Genomic DNA, 17,767 nt, shown 5'->3' with positions numbered 1-17,767 from the left:
AACTTGTAGACTCTTACAAAAATGTTTTAACCCGACCAAGTAACAGCTCGGCAAAGTTGTAAAGCCGAGACCCCTCGGGCAGCCGCCCAAGAAGAGCCCACTTTCCTCGTGGAATGGGCTTTTACAGATTTAGGGTGTGGCAGTCCAGCCGCAGAATGTGCAAGTTGAATCGTGCTACAGATCCAGCGAGCAATCGTCTGCTTAGAAGCAGGAGCACCCAGCTTGTTGGGTGCATACAGGAGAAATAGCGAGTCAGTTTTCCTGACTCCAGCTGTCCTGGAAACATATACTTTTCAGGGCCCTGACTACGTCCAGTAACTTGGAATCCTCCAAGTCCCAAGTAGCCGCAGGCACCACAATAGGTTGGTTCACATGAAAAACTGATACCATCTTAGGAAGGAATTGGGAACGAGTCCTCAATTCCGCCTTATCCATATAAAATACAGATAAGGGCTTTTGTATGACAAAGCCGCCAATTCTGATACCCGCCTGGCCGACGCCAAGGCCCACAGAATGATCACTTTCCACGTGAGGTATTATAGCTCCACGGATTTAAGTGGCTCAACCCAATGCGACTTCAGGAAATCCAACACCACGTTGAGATCCCATGGTGCCACTGGAGGCACAAATGGGGGCTGACTATGCAGCACTCCCTTAACAAAAATCTGAACTTCAGGCAGTGAAGCCAGTTCAATTTTGGAAGAAAATCGATAGAGACGAAATCTGGACCTTAATGGAACCTAATTTTAGGCCCATAGTCACCTCTGACTGTAGGAAGTGCAGAAATCGACCTAGCTGAAATTTCTCCTTTGGGGCCTTCCTGGCCTCACAGTACGCAACATATTTCCGCCATATGCGGTGATAATGGTTTGCGTTCACTTCTTTCCTAGCTTTAAATAGCGTAGGGATAACTTCCTCCAGAATTCCCTTTTCCTTCAGGATCCGGCGTTCAACCGCCATGCCGTCAAACGCAGCCGCGGTACGTCTTGGAACAGACAGGCCCCCTGCTGCAGCAGGTCCTGTCTGAGCGGCAGAGGCCATGGGTCCTCTGAGATAATTTCTTGGGAGTTCTGGTTACCAAGCTCTTCTTGGCCAACCCGGAACAATGAGTATAGTTCTTACTCCTCTCCTTCTTATTATTCTCATTACCCTGGGTAAGAGAGGCAGAGAAGGGAACACATACACCGACTGGTACACCCACGGTGTTACCAGAGCGTCCACAGCTATCGCCTGAGGGTCCTTGACCTGGCGCAATATCTTTGTAACTTTTAGTTGAGGCGGGACGCCATCATGTCCACCTGTGGCCTTTCCCAACGGTGTACAATCATTTGGAAGACTTCTGGATGAAGTCCCCACTCTCCCGGGTGGAGGTCGTGTCTTCTGAGAAAGTCTGCTTCTCAGTTGTCAACTCCGGGAATGAACACTGCTGACAGTGCTAACACATGATTTTCCGCCCACCAGAGAATCCTTGTGGCTTCTGCCATCGCCATCCTGCTTCTTGTGCCGCCCTGTCGGTTTCCATGAGCGACCGCCGTGATGTTGTCTGACTGGATCAGCACCGGCCCGTGTTGAAGCAGGGGTCTAGCCTGACTTAGGGCATTGTAAATGGCCCTTAGTTCCAGAATATTTATATGTGTAGGGAAGTCTCCTGACTTCTCCATAGCCTTGGAAGTTTCTTCCCTGTGTGACTGCCCCCCAGCCTCGAAGGCTGGCATCCGTGGTCACCAGGACCCAGTCCTGTATGCCGAATCTGCGGCCCCCTAGAAGATGAGCACTCTGCAGCCACCACAACAGCGACACCCTGGCCCTTGGAGACAGGGTTATCCGCCGATGCATCTGAAGATGCGACCCGGACCACTTGTCCAACAGATCCCACTGGAAAATCCTTGCATGGGACCTGGCGAATGGAATTCCTTCGTAAGAAGCTACCATCTTTCCCAGGGCTCGCGTGCATTGATGCACAGACACCTGTATACGTATTAGGAGGTCTGTCTAGAGACGCCAACTCCTTGGACTTCTCCTCCGGGAGAAACCCTTTTTATCCTGTTCTGTGTCCAGAACCATACCCAGGAACAGTAGACGCGTCGTAGGAACCAGCTGCGACTTTGGAATATTCAGAATCCAGCCGTGCTGTTGTAGCACTTCCCGAGATAGTGCTAATCCGACGAACAACTGCTCCCTGGACCTCGCCTTTATAAGGAGATCGTCCAAGTATGGGACAATTATTTCGGCCATTACCTTGGTAAATACCTCGGTGCCGGGGACAGACCAACGGCAACGTCTTGGAATTGGTAATGACAATCCTGTACCACAATTTTGAGGTACTCCTGGTTAGGGAGGCCAATCCCGGGATCGGCGGGATCCCGGGATTTAGGCCCAAAAACGGACGGGATTCAATCCCGGGATTGGAAGCTCCAATCCTGGGGATTGAGGGATCAGCGTTGAAAGTCCTCAGGACGCTCAGACGCTGCCCGTCTCCCCCTGCGCAGCGTGACCTGTGACTGTAAGGTCACGCTGCGCTGTCAGCAGCAGTAGAGCCGGAAAGTACGGCGGTCTTCACCCGCCGCCTCCTCCCGGCTCCCCCTGCACTCACCCACTGCCTCCTCCCAGCTCCTTTGCACTCACCCGCCGGCTCCTCCTCACCCGCTACAGGTTTGTACGTGTTATTTTTTTATGTCTGCAGGGCGGGTGGGGAGGGGCGGTCGTGGGGGGGCGGCCGGACACAGTCTAAAGCCAATCCCGGGATTGACCATTTTTCAATCCCGGTGCCCGGGATTGAAAAAATGGCCCGGGATTGGCCTCCCAACTCCTGGTGAAGAGGGTAAATAGGGACATGCAGGTAAGCATCCTTGATGTCCAGTGATACCATGAAATTCTCCAGGCTTGCAATAATCGCCCTGAGCGATTCCATTTTGAACTTGAACCTTCGTATATAAGTGTTCAAAGCTTTCAATTTTAGAATGGGTGTCACCGAACCGTCTGGTTTCGGTACCACAACATTTTGGAATAGTAACCCCGGCCTTGTTGAAGGAGGGGTACCTTGATTTCACCTGCTGGAAGTACAGCTTGTGAATTGCCGCCAGTACTACCTTTCTCCGAGGGCAGCAGGCAAGGCTGATGTGAGGTAACGGCGAGGGGGAGTCGCCTCGAACTCCAGCCTGTATCCCTGTGATACTATTTGCAGAACCTAGGGATCCACCTGTGGGCAAGCCCACTGGTCCCTGAAGTTCCCGAGACGCGCCCCTACCGCACCTGTCTCCACCTGTGGAGCCCCAGCGTCTTGCGGTGGACTCAGAGGAAGCAGGGGAAGATTTTTGATCCTGGGAACTGGCTGCTGGTGCAGCTTTTTCCTTCTTCCCTTGTTTCTGTGCAGAAAGGAAGCGCCTTTGACCCGCTTGCTTTTCTGAAGCCGAAAAGACTGTACCTGAAAATACGGTGGCTTTCTTAGGCTGTGAGGAAACCTGAGGTAAAAATTTTTCTTCCCAGCTGTTGCTGTGGATACGAGGTCCCAGAGACCATCCCCAAACAATTCCTCACCCTTATAAGGCAGAATCTCCATGTGCCTTTTACAGGCAGCATCACCTGTCCACTGCCGGGTTTCTAATACCCTCCTGGCAGAATGGACATTGCATTAATTCTGGATGCCAGCCGGCAAATATCCCTCTGTGCATCCTTTATATATAAGACGACGTCTTTAATATGCTCTATGTTAGCAAAATATTATCCCTGTCTTAGAGTATTAATATTATCTGACAAGGTATCAGACCACGCTGCAGCAGCACTATTTATGCTGAGGCAATTGCAGGTCTCAGTATATAACCTGAGTGTGTATATACAGACTTCAGGATAGCCTCCTGCTTTTTATCAGCAGGCTCCTTCAAGGTGGCCGTATCCTAAGACGGCAGTGCCACCTTTTTTGACAAACGTGTGAGCGCCTTATCCACCCTAAGGGATATCTCCCAACGTGACCTATCCTCTGGCGGGAAAGGGTACGCCATCAGTAACTTTTTAGAAATTAACAGTTTCTTATCGGGGGAACCCACGCTACGTTACACACTTCATTCATTCATCTGATGGGGGAACAAAACACTGGCTGCTTTTTCTCCCCAATAAATAAAACCCCTTTTATGTGGTACTTTGGTTCATGTCAGAAATGCGTAACACATTTTTCGTTGCCGAGATCATGTAACGGATGTTCCTAGTGGATTGTGTATATGTCTCAACCTCGTCGACACTGGAGTCAGACTCCGTGTCGACATCTGTGTCTGCTATCTGAGGTAACGGGCGTTTTTTGAGCCCCTGATGGCCTTTGAGACGCCTGGGCAGGCGCGGGCTGAGAAGCCGGCTGTCCCACAGCTGTTTTACGTCATCCAGCCTTTTATGTAAGGAGTTGACATTGTCGGTTAATACCTTCCACCTATCCATCCACTCTGGTGTCGGCCCCACAGGGGGCGACATCCCATTTATCGGCCTCTGCTCCGCCTCCACGTAACCTTCCTTATCCAACATGTCGACACAGCCGTACCGACACACCGCACACACACAGGGAATGCTCTGACTGAGGACAGGACCCCACAAAGTCCTTTGGAGAGACAGAGAGAGAGTATGCCAGCACACACCAGAGCGCTATATAATGCAGGGATTAACACTATAACTGAGTGATTTGCCCCCACCAATAGCTGCTTGTATACATATATTGCGCCTAAATTTAGTGCCCCCCCTCTCTTTTTAACCCTTTGAGCCTGAAAACTACAGGGGAGAGCCTGGGGAGCTGTCTTCCAGCTGCACTGTGAAGAAAAAATGGCGCCAGTGATCTGAGGGAGAAGCCCCGCCCCTTTTTCGGCAGACTTTTCTCCCGCTTTTTTATGGATTCTGGCAGGGGTAATTTATCATATATAGCCCTGGGACTATATATTGTGATGATTTGCCAGCCAAGGTGTCTTATATTGCCCTCAGGGCGCTCCCCCCCCAGCGCCCTGCACCCATCAGTGACCGGAGTGTGAGGTGTACATGAGGAGCAATGGCGCACAGCTGCAGTGCTGTGCGCTACCTTGGTGAAGACCGAAGTCTTCTGCCGCCGATTTTCCGGACTCTTGATGCTTCTGGCTCTGTAAGGGGGGCGGCGGCGCGGTTCCGGGAACGAACACCAAGGTCGGGTCCTGCGGTCTATCCCTCTGGAGCTAATGGTGTCCAGTAGCCTAAGAAGCCCAAACTACCACCTGTTAGGTAGGTTCGCTTCTTCTCCCCTTAGTCCCTCGCTGCAGTGAGTCTGTTGCCAGCAGATCTCACTGTAAAATAAAAAACCTAAATATACTTTCTTTCTAGGAGCTCAGGAGAGCCCCTAGTGTGCATCCAGCTCAGCCGGGCACAAGAATCTAACTGAGGTCTGGAGGAGGGTCTTAGTGGGAGGAGCCAGTGCACACCAGGTAGTCCTAAAGCTTTCTTTAGTTGTGCCCAGTCTCCTGCGGAGCCGCTAATCCCCATGGTCCTTACGGAGTCCCAGCATCCACTTAGGACGTCAGAGAAAGAGCGCTATACAAATACAAAAATAGAAATGAACAAGTGTCTGTACTGATCACCTTTGCACATTAGACAAGATTACTCAGCACAACAGTTTGCATTTATACCAAATACTAACCCTATTATTACTATACACTTCGTTTCATGCAATTAGCACAGGCACCACATTTACAACAAAAATATGATTATCTATTTGTAACGTACAGTATTCAGTGATAGGAAACCTTTGGCACTCCAGCTGTTGCTGAATTACACATCCCAGCATGCCCTGCTACAGTTTTAGCATGGCCAAATAGCAAAACTGTAGCAGGGCAAGCTGGGATGTGTAGTTCAACAACAGCTGGAGTGCCAAAGATTCCTCATCACTGGTATATACTTTGCTACTTGTCTATCAGTTTCAGGACAGAAATAAACTAAAAAATTTTTTAAAGATCTATTGAAACTTACCCATTACAAAACATTAATATATATCCATTTTAAACTTAATCTATTTCTCAGATTATCATCCTTTACTTTCTGCTGCAGGATATATACAAAGTAAAGGTGTGTACACACGGTGAGATCCTTGCTATGCCCGATTTTGATATGAGATTTCCCAGAGCCCAGAAGCACCGATATTATCTATACACATGGTGCAATATTGGCTGTGTGTGATTTTGACTATACTTTGTACTAGATAGTCAACACTGTCTTGCCTGCACAGTCTATTTTTTCTTGCGATACCGTTCCCGCAGGAGTGCGCATCGGTATCACAAGTTGCCTAACAGTGCGATTTACATTAACTTTCCTTACAATTTTGACTATAGGTCAAAATCATAAGGTTACATCGCCCCGTGTGTATGCACCTTAACATCTTACATGTAGGTGCAGTAACTGCAAGTTGACAACTCTGGAACAACACAGAGCAATAAACTGACAAACTAGGTAGGAAACAGACAACAGTTGAGGGCTGGGAAACTCACTGTATCTTGACAGGAAAGAGTAGGAGAGTCACAGGGAGGAGAAGCACTCAACGAGCCTGTACCCAAGGAAGGGCGAGCGCACAAAGTCAGAGTCGCTGAAAGGGACTAGGAGACAAGAAACAATGAGCACTTGAAGTAAGGATAGTGCTAGTGATGACCATGAAGGACTACCCTACAATGAGAGAATACTTAAGGGTGAAATGGGGCGAAGCAAGGGACAGAGGAGGAGAAAAAAGTGGAGATTTTGAGAGTGATGGTAGGCTTTGATGAAAAGAGGCATTCTGCAGATGTAGAACTGTAGTAAGCAAGTGATTGTCTAATAAATATGCCCAGATCTACAATGATAATATCACAGCCCAGAGGCTGCCCAAGGCTATGCAGCTCATTCTGACAACAGGTTTGGAAACCAAGACCATCTTACAGGCACTCTCAGACACAATTGCTAAAGCTTTGATAAAGCTGCCTGGAACAGCGAAACGCGTCCGACCTAAGACCCTGTTAGTGGACAGAGCCAAGTGCCAGATTCGCCTCATCAAACACCAGAGGGACAACTTTACATAAAAACCTCCAGCTTACCATCCGTGAACCAGGACTCCACCAACATCGGTTGTCGTTGCCACATGAGCAGTCACTTATTTGGACTCCGTTTATTGGAACACAGAACTGGTAAAATACATCCCGCTGGATTACCTTACACGACTTGCTTGATTCAAGTACTATTGACTGGCCATGTGTTAATCTATTATGTGGTGACATTTACCCTCTGGATTCAATATAATGGCTTCCACAACAGGTCTCTCTCATTGAGACTGTTGCTATACCCATTTTCTGCATCTATGAATACTTTAATTGTATATTTTAGCTGTGTGATATTAAATTTATGAATTTGTGACAATCCATATAAGTGTCAAAGCGTTGTATACTTTTCTGTTGGTTTACAATATTTCTAGAGGGACTGACTACCACTTATTTACTACATCTGCTAGGAGAATCCACAAATTAACAGTGCCTGACTATATAGCTTGTATATATTTTTCTTTACTCTCAGACAAAAAACCTTTTTGGCAAATTCCAGACTTTCCAAGTCTGTGCCTGGACATGTAGAGATTGGTAAAAATAAGATTTTAAACCTACCGGTAAATCTTTTTCTCCTAGTCCGTAGAGGATGCTGGGGACTCTAAGGACCATGGGGTATAGATGGGCTCCGCAGGAGACATGGGCACTCTAAAGACTTTAGATGGGTGTGCACTGGCTCCTCCCTCTATGCCCCTCCTCCAGACCTCAGTTAGAAAACTGTGCCCAGAGGAGACGGACAGTACGAGGAAAGGATTTTTGTTAATCTAAGGGCAAGATACATACCAGTCCACACCGTACAACTTAGAACATACGAACCAGTTAACAGTATGAAACAAAACAGCATCAGCCAGAGACTGATCAAAACTGTAACATAACCCTTATGTAAGCAATAACTATATATAAGTCTTGCAGAATTTAGTCCGCACTGGGACGGGCGCCCAGCATCCTCTACGGACTAGGAGAAAAAGATTTACCGGTAGGTTTAAAATCTTATTTTCTCTTACGTCCTAGAGGATGCTGGGGACTCCGTAAGGACCATGGGGATTATACCAAAGCTCCAGACCGGGCGGGGGAGTGCGGATGACTCTGCAGCACCGATTGAGCAAACATGAGGTCCTCCTCAGCCAAGGTATCAAACTTGTAGAATTTAGCAAAAAAGTGTTTGAACCCGACCAAGTCGCCGCTCGGCAAAGCTGTAATGCCGAGACGCCTCGGGCAGCCGCCCAAGAAGAGCCCACCTTCCTAGTGGAATGGGCCTTTACCGAATTTGGTAACGGCAATCCAGCCGTAGAATGAGCCTGCTGAATCGTGTTACAGATCCAGCGAGCAATAGTCTGTTTAGAAGCAGGAGCGCCAACCTTGTTGGCTGCATACAGGACAAACAGTGCCTCTGTTTTCCTAACCCGAGCCGTTCTGGCTACATACATTTTTAAGGCCCCGACTACATCAAGGGACTTGGAATCCTCCAAGTCACCCGTAGCCACAGGCACCACAATAGGTTGGTTCATATGAAAAGATGAAACCTCCTTAGACAAAAATTGAGGACGAGTCCTCAATTCTGCTCTATCCACATGGAAAATCAGATAGGGGCTCTTGTGAGACAAAGCCGCCAATTCGGACACCCGCCTTGCAGATGCCAAGGCCAACAACATGACCACCTTCCAAGTGAGAAATTTTAATTCAACTGTTTGAAGAGGCTCAAACCAGTGAGATTTTAGGAACTGTAACACCACGTTAAGGTCCCATGGGGGCACAAAAGGAGGTTGGATATGCAGCACTCCCTTTACAAAAGTCTGGACTTCTGTGAGAGAAGCCAATTCCTTCTGAAAGAAAATTAATAGGGTCGAAATCTGTACCTTAATGGAGCCTAACTTTAGGCCCATATCCACTCCTGTCTGTAGAAAGTGGAGAAAACGGCCCAGATGGAAATAATCCATAGGAGCATTCTTGGCTTCACACTTCCTCCAGATACGGTGATAATGTTTCGCCGTCACCTCCTTCCTAGCCTTTATCAGAGTAGGGATGACTTCCTCCGGAATACCTTTACCCGCTAGGATTTTGTGTTCAACCGCCATGCCATCAAACGTAACCGCGGTAAGTCTTGGAACATGCAGGGCCCCAGCTGCAACAGGTCTTCCCTGAGAGGAAGAGGCCACGGATCTTCTGTGAGCATTTCCTGAAGATCTGAGCCCTTCGAGGCCAATCTGGAACAATGAGTATTGTCTGCACTCTTTTTCGTCTTATGATTCTCAGTATTTTTGAGATGAGCGGAAGAGGAGGGAACACATAGACCGACTGAAACACCCATGGTGTCACCAGGGCGTTCACCGCTACTGCCTGAGGGTCCCTTGACCTGGCACAATACCTCCGAAGCTTCTTGTTGAGGCGTGACGCCATCATGTCTATTTGCGAATGTCCCCAATGAATTATCTCTGCAAAAACTTTCTGATGAAGTCCCCACTCTCCTGGATGGAGATTGTGTCTGCTGAGGAAGTCTGCTTCCCAGTTGTCCACTCCCGGAATGAAGACTGCCGACAGAGCGATTATGTGATTTTCCGCCCAGCGAAGAATCCTGGTGGCTTCCGCCATTGCCACTCTGCTCCTTGTCCCGCCTTGGCGGTTTACATGAGCCACAGCTGTGACGTTGTCCGATTGAATCAGAACCGGTAGGTCGCGAAGAAGATTCTCCGCTTGTCGTAGGCCATTGTATATGGCCCTCAATTCCGGTATGTTGATGTGTAGACAAGCCTCCTGGCTTGACCATAGTCCCTGAAAATTTCTTCCTTGTGTGACTGCTCCCCATCCTCGGAGGCTCGCGTCCGTGGTCACCAGAACCCAGTCATGAATGCCGAACCTGCGACCCTCGAGAAGGTGAGCACTCTGCAGCCACCACAGGAGAGACACCCTGGCCCTGGGGGACAGGCTTATTTTCTGACGTATTTGTAGATGGGACCCCGACCACTTGTCCAGAAGGTCCCACTGAAATGTCCTTGCATGGAACCTGCTGAAGGGTATGGCCTCGTAGGTCGCCACCATTTTTCCCAGTACTCGAGTGCATTGATGGACTGATACTCTTTTTGGTTTTAGCAGGTCTCTGACCATGTTCTGGAGTTCCTGGGCTTTTTCCATTGGGAGAAAAACCCTCTTCTGTTCCGTGTCCAGAATCATGCCTAAGAAAGATAGCCGAGTCGTTGGAATCAACTGTGACTTTGGTAGATTTAGAATCCATCCATGCTGCTACAGCACTCTCAGGGAGAGTGACACGCTTTTCAGCAATTGATCTCTCGATCTCGCTTTTATCAGGAGATCATCCAAGTACGGGATAATTGCGACTCCCTGCCTGCGCAGGAGCACCATCATTTCCACCATTACCTTGGTGAAAATCCTCATGGCCGTGGAAAGCCCAAACGGCAACGTCTGAAACTGGTAATGACAGTCCTGTACAGCAAATCTCAGGTACGCCTGATGAGGGGGATATATGGGGACATGAACGTATGCATCGTTTATGTCTAGTGACACCATAAAATCCCCCCCTTCCAGGCTGGAGATTACTGCCCGGAGCGATTCCATCTTGAATTTGAACTTTTTCAAGTACTGGTTTAGGGATTTTAGATTCAGAATGGGTCTGACCGAGCCATCCGGTTTCAGGACCACAAACAGGGTTGAATAGTACCAGTTCCCCTGTTGAACTAGGGGAACCTTGATAATCACTTGCTGTTGACACAGTTTTTGAATTGCAGCTAAAACTATTTCCCTCTCTGGGGGAGAAGCTGGTAAAGCAGACTTGAAAAATCGGCAAGGAGGCACCTCTTCGAATTCCAGTTTGTAGCCTTGGGATACAATTTCCATCGCCCAAGGATCCACGTCTGACAGAACCCAGACCTGGCTGAAGAGTCGAAGACGTGCCCCCACCGGCGCGGACTCCCTCAGTGGAGCCCCAGCGTCATGCAGTGGATTTAGTAGAAGCCGGGGAGGACTTCTGCTCCTGGGAACTAGCCGTAGCCGGTGTTCTTTTCCCTCTACCCTTACCTCTGGCGAGGAAGGAAGAACCCCGACCTCTTCTGGACTTATGCGACCGAAAGGACTGCATCGGATATTGTGGTGTTTTCTTTTGCTGTGGGGGAAAATAAGGTAAAAAAGAATATTTACCCGCAGTAGCGGTGGAAACCAGGTCCGCGAGACCCTCCCCAAATAAAACCTCACCCTTGTAAGGCGAAACTTCCATATGTCTCTTTGAGTCGGCATCACCCGCCCATTGGCGGGTCCACAAGGCTCGCCTAGCAGAAATTGCCATGGCGTTGGCTCTTGAACCTAACAGCCCCACGTCTCTCGCAGCGTCTCTCATATATAAGGCTGCGTCTTTAATATGACCCAAGGTCAATAAAATGCTATCCCTATCTAGGGTATCAATGTCAGATGACAAGTTATCTGCCCATGCTGCTACTGCGCTACATACCCAAGCCGACGCTACTGCCGGTCTGAGCAAGGCACCCGTATGTGCATAAATTGATTTTAAGGTAGTCTCCTGTCTGCGATCAGCCGGATCCTTGAGGGCCGCCGTGTCTGGAGATGGTAGCGCCACCTTTTTGGACAAGCGTGTTAAAGCCTTGTCCACCCTGGGAGAGGATTCCCGCCGTAACCTGTCCTGTGCCGGGAAAGGATACACCATAAGAATTCTCTTGAGAATCTGCAGTTTCTTGTCTGGAGTTTCCCAAGCTTTTTCAAATAACTCATTCAGCTCATGAGATGGGGGAAAGGTTACCTCAGGTTTCTTTTCCTTAAACATGCATACCCTCATGTCAGGGACAGAGGGGTCATCTGTGATATGCAAAACATCTTTTATTGCAATAATCATATAATGAATACTTTTGGCCACCCTTGGGTGTAACCTCGCATCATCGTAGTCGACACTGGAGTCAGAATCCGTGTCGGTATCAGTGTCTGCTACTTGGGACAGGGGACGTTTCCGAGACCCTGAAGGGCCCTGTGATACAGCCAAAACCATGGATTGACTCCCTGTTTTTTCCCTGGACTCTGATTTGTCCAATCTCTTATGTAATAAAGACACATTTGCATTTAAAACATTCCACATATCCAACCAATCAGGTGTCGGCGTCACCGACGGAGACACCACAATCATCTGCTCTACCTCCTCCTTAGATAAGCCTTCCGCTTCAGACATGCCGACACACACGTACCGACACCCCCACACACTCAGGGATATATATCTACATAGAGACAGTCCCCCAATAAGGCCCTTAGGAGAGACAGAGAGAGAGTATGCCAGCACACACCCAGCGCCACCGGACACTGGAATAAAATCCCAGTCAGTACAGCGCTATATATATATATATATATATATATATATATATATATATATATATATATATATATATATATATATATATATATATATATATACATACACATATATAATATAAGAATTTACTCACCGGTAATTCTATTTCTCGTAGTCCGTAGTGGATGCTGGGAACTCCGTAAGGACCATGGGGAATAGCGGGCTCCGAAGGAGGCTGGGCACTCTAGAAAGATCTTAGACTACCTGGTGTGCACTGGCTCCTCCCACTATGACCCTCCTCCAAGCCTCAGTTAGGTACCGTGCCCGGACGAGCGTACACAATAAGGAAGGATTTTGAATCCCGGGTAAGACTCATACCAGCCACACCAATCACACCGTACAACTCGTGATATGAAACACAGTTAACAGTATGAAACAATAGAGCCTCTCAACAGATGGCTCAACAATAACCAGATTTAGTTAACAATAACTATGTACAAGTAATGCAGATAAACCGCACTTGGGATGGGCGCCCAGCATCCACTACGGACTACGAGAAATAGAATTACCGGTGAGTAAATTCTTATTTTCTCTAACGTCCTAGTGGATGCTGGGAACTCCGTAAGGACCATGGGGATTATACCAAAGCTCCCAAACGGGCGGGAGAGTGCGGATGACTCTGCAGCACCGAATGAGAGAACTCCAGGTCCTCCTCAGCCAGGGTATCAAATTTGTAGAATTTTGCAAACGTGTTTGCCCCTGACCAAGTAGCTGCTCGGCAAAGTTGTAAAGCCGAGACCCCTCGGGCAGCCGCCCAAGATGAGCCCACCTTCCTTGTGGAATGGGCATTGACAGATTTTGGCTGTGGCAGGCCTGCCACAGTATGTGCAAGCTGAATTGTACTACAAATCCAACGAGCAATAGTCTGCTTAGAAGCAGGAGCACCCAGCTTGTTGGGTGCATATAGGATAAACAGCGAGTCAGATTTTCTGACTCCAGCCGTCCTGGAAACATATTTTCAGGGCCCTGACAACGTCTAGCAACTTGGAGTCCTCCAAATCCTTAGTAGCCGCAGGCACCACAATAGGCTGGTTCAGGTGAAACGCTGACACCACCTTAGGGAGAAACTGGGGACGAGTCCTCAATTCTGCCCTATCCATATGGAAAATCAAATAAGGGCTTTTACAAGACAAAGCCGCCAATTCTGATACTCGCCTGGCAGAAGCCAAGGCCAATAACATAACCACCTTCCATGTGAGATATTTCAGATCCACGGTTTTTAGTGGTTCAAACCAATGTGATTTTAAGAAAACTCAACACCACGTTGAGATCCCAAGGTGCCACAGGAGGCACAAACGGGGGCTGACTATGCAGCACTCCTTTTATAAATGTCTGAACTTCAGGTACTGAAGCTAGTTCTTTTTTGAAAGAAAATCGACAGAGCCGAGATCTGTACCTTAATGGAACCCAATTTAAGGCCCATAGTCACTCCTGCTTGCAGGAAATGCAGAAATCGACCTAGTTGAAATTCCTCTGTTGGGGCCCTTTCGGCCTCACACCATGCAACATATTTTCGCCATATGCGGTGATAATGAGTTGCTGTAACCTCTTTCCTGGCTTTAGTAAGCGTAGGAATTACTTCCTCCGGAATGCCCTTTTCTTTCAGGATCCGGCGTTCAACCGCCATGCCGTCAAACGCAGCCGCGGTAAGTCTTGGAACAGACAGGGCCCCTGCTGCCGCAGGTCCTGACTGAGTGGCAGAGGCCATGGGTCCTCTGATATAAATTCTTGAAGTTCTGGGTACCAAGCTCTTCTTGGCCATCCACGAGTATCGTTCTTACTCCTCGCCTTCTTATTATTCTCAGTACCTTTGGTATGAGAGGCAGAGGGGAGAACACCTAAACCGACTGGTACACCCACGGTGTTACCAGAGCGTCCATAGCTATCGCCTGAGGGTCCCTTGACCTGGAGCAATATCTTTTATAGCTTTTTGTTAAGGCGGGACGCCATCATGTCCACCTGTGGCCTTTCCCAATGGTGTACAATCCTATTGGAAGACTTCTGGAGGAAGTCCCCATTCTCCCGGGTGGAGGTCGTGTCTGTTGAGAAGATCTGCTTCCCAGTTGTCCACTCCGGGAATGAACACTGCTGACAGTGCTAACACATGATTTTCCGCCTATCGGAGAATCCTTGTGGCTTCTGCCATCACCATCCTGCTTTTTGTGCCGCCCTGTTGATTACATGGGCGACTGCCGTGATGTTGTCTGATTGGATCAGTACCGGCTGGTTTTGAAGCAGAGGCCTTGCTGGCCTCAGGGCATTGTAAATGGCCCTCAGATCCAGAATATTTATGTGTAGGGAAATAACCTGACTTGACCAAAGTCCCTGGAAGTTTCTTCCCTATGTGACTGCCCCCCAGCCTCAAAGGCTGGAATCCATGGTCACTAGGACCTAGTCCTGTATGCCGAACCTGCGGCCCTCTTGCAGATGGGCACTCTGCAGCCACCACAGTAGAGATAACCCTGTCTCCAAGGACCAGGGTATCAGCCTATGCATCGGAAGATGCGATCCGGACCACTTGTCCAACAGGTCCCTCTGAAAAGTTCTTGTATGGAACCTGCCTAATGGGATTGCTTCGTAAGAAGCTACCATTTTTCCCAGGACTCGCGTGCAATGATGCACCGCTACCTATTTTGGTTTCAGGAGGTCTCTGACTAGAGATGACAACTCCTTGGCTTTCTCCTCCGGGAGAAACACTATTTCTGGTTTATGTCCAGAACCATCCCCAGGAACAGTAGACGTGTCATAGGAACCAGCTGTGACTTTGGACTGTTTAGAATCCACCTATGCTGTTGTAGCACTTTCCAAAATAGTGCTACCCCGACTACCAACTGCTCCTTGGACCTCGCCCTTATAACGAGATTGTCCAAGTACGGGATAATTACAACTCCCTTTTTTTGAAGGAGTATCATCATTTCGGCCATTACCTTGATAAAACACCCTCGGTGCCATGTACAGTCCAAACGGCAGTGTCTGGACTTGGTAATGGTAATCCTGTACCACAAATCTGAGGTACTCCTGGCGAGGATGGTAAATGGGGACATGCAGGTAAGCATCCTTGATGTCCCGGGATACCATGTAATCCCCCTCGTCCAGGCTTGCAATAACCGCCCTGAGCGATTCCATCTTGAACTTGAATTTTTTTATGTTCAAGGATTTTAAATATAAAATGGGTCACACCGAACCATGCGGTTTCGGTACCCCAACCCGTGTGGAATAGTAACCCCGTCCTTGTTGAAGTAGGGGCACCTTGAGTATTACCTGCTGGGAATACCGCTTATTAATTGCCTCTAGCACAGCCTCCCTGCCTGAGGGAGTTGTCAGCAAGGCATATTTTAGGAAACGGCTGGGGGGAGACATCTCTAATTCCAGCTTGTACCCCTGAAATACTACTTGGAAGAAACAGGGATCCACCTGTGAGCGAGCCCACTAATTGCTGAAATTTTTGAGGCGGCCCCCCACCGTACCTGGCTACACCTGTGGAGCACCCGCGTCATGGTGTGTACTCACAGGAGGCGGGGGAAGAATCTTGATTCTGGGAACAGGCTGACTGGTGCAGCTTTTTCCCTCTACCCTTGTCTCTGTACAGAAAGGAAGCGCCATTTGACCCACTTGCTTTTCTGAAGCCGAAAGGACTGTACCTTTCTGTGAGGAAACCTGAGGTAAAATTATTTCTTCCCAGCAGTTGCTGTGGATACGAGGTCCCAGAGACCATCCCCAAATAATTCCTCACCCTTATAAGGCTCTCTATGCGCTTTTTAAGTCAGCATCACCTGTCCAGTGACAGGTCTCTAATACCCTCCTGACAGAATGGACATTACATTTATTTTGGATGCCAGCCGGCAAAATATCCCTCTGTGCATCCCCCATATATAAGACAACGTCTTTAATATGTTTTTATGTTTGCCAACTATTATCCCTGTTTGACAGGGTCACCAACCACGCTGCAGCAGCACTATCTGCAGGTCTCAGTCTAGTACCTGAGTGTGTAAATACAGACTTCAGGATAGCCTCCTGTTTTTTATCAACAGGTACCTATTAAAGTGGCCGTATCCTAAGACGGCAGTGCCACCTTTTTTGACAAACGTGTGAGCGCCTTATCCACCCTAGGGGATATCTCCCAGCGTAACTTATCCTCCTGGCGGGAAAGGGTACGCCATCAGTAACTTTTTATAAATTACCAGTTTCTTAACGGGGGAACCCACGGTTTTCACACACTTCATTTATTCATCTGATGGGGGAACAAAACACTGCCTGTTTTTTCTCCCCAAACCTAAAACCCATTTATAGAGGTTAAAGTCAGAAATGTATAACACATTTTTTATTGCCGGGATCAAGTCACGGATTGGATTGTGTATATGTCTCCACCTTGTCGACACTGGAGTCAGACTCCGTGTCGACATCTGTGTCTGCCATCTGAGAGAGCGGGCGTTTTTGAGCCCCTGGTGGCCTTTGAGACGCCTGGGCAGGCGCGGGCTGCGAAGCCGGCTGTCCCACAGCTGTTACGTCATCCACCCTTTTATGTAAGGAGTTGACACTGTCGGTTAATACCTTTTACCTCTCTATCCACTCTGGTGTCGGCCCCACAGGGGGCGACATCACATATATCGGCCTCTGTTCCGTCACCATATAAGCCTCCTCATTCAACATGTCGACAGCCGTACCGACACACCGCAGACACACAGGGAATGCTCTAAACGAGGACAGGACCCACAAAAGCCCTTTGGGGGGACAGAGTGAGAGTATGCCAGCACACACCAGAGCGCTATATACTGCAGGGACTAACTGAGTTATGTCCCCTATAGCTTTATATCTATATATCTATATCTATATCTATATATATATATATATATATATATATATATATATATATATAATGTATACTGCGCCTAAATTTAGTGCCCCCTCTCTCTTTTTTTAACCCTTGTAGACTGCAGGGGAGAGCCAGGGAGCTTCCCTCCAACGGAGCTGTGAGGGAAAATGGCGCCAGTGTGCTGAGGAGATAGGCTCCGCCCCTTTTTTGCGGCCTATTCTCCCGTTTTTTATGGACTTCTGGCAGGGGTATTTACCTCATATATAGCCCCTGGGGCTATATATTGAGGTATTTTTGCCAGCCAAGGTGTTTTTATTGCTGCCTCAGGGCGCCCCCCCCCAGCGCCCTGCACCCTCAGTGACCGGAGTATGAAGTGTGTGAGAGGAGCAATGGCGCACAGCTGCAGTGCTGTGCGCTACCTTGGTGAAGACTGAGTCTTCATGCCGCCGATTTTCCGGACCATCTTCTTGCTTCTGGCTCTGTAAGGGGGACGGCGGCGCGGCTCCGGGACCGAACATCAAGGCTGGGCCTGCGGTC

General features: G+C 48.6%; 1 protein-coding gene across 7 annotated transcripts in view; it reads right to left on the bottom strand.

Annotated features, from left to right (window-relative positions):
- Nucleotides 1-17,767, bottom strand: part of CEP57L1 (centrosomal protein 57 like 1) — a 63,182-nt gene that overhangs the window by 16,889 nt on the left and 28,526 nt on the right. For 3 of the 7 annotated variants that reach the window (XM_063917087.1, XM_063917089.1, XM_063917090.1), the window contains exon 7: nt 6,483-6,587. The exons of the other annotated variants lie outside the window; for them this stretch is intronic. In XM_063917087.1, the coding sequence (XP_063773157.1) occupies nt 6,483-6,587 (105 nt within the window). The remainder of the gene's footprint in view (nt 1-6,482; nt 6,588-17,767) is intronic. 7 annotated transcript variants of the gene reach the window in all.

The sequence above is a fragment of the Pseudophryne corroboree genome, chromosome 4, assembly GCF_028390025.1.
Source record: "Pseudophryne corroboree isolate aPseCor3 chromosome 4, aPseCor3.hap2, whole genome shotgun sequence".
In the NCBI taxonomy this organism is placed as follows: Eukaryota; Metazoa; Chordata; class Amphibia; order Anura; family Myobatrachidae; genus Pseudophryne; species Pseudophryne corroboree.
The sequence above is the reverse complement of the archived record's forward strand: the minus strand, read 5'-3'. Positions and strand labels throughout refer to the sequence as shown.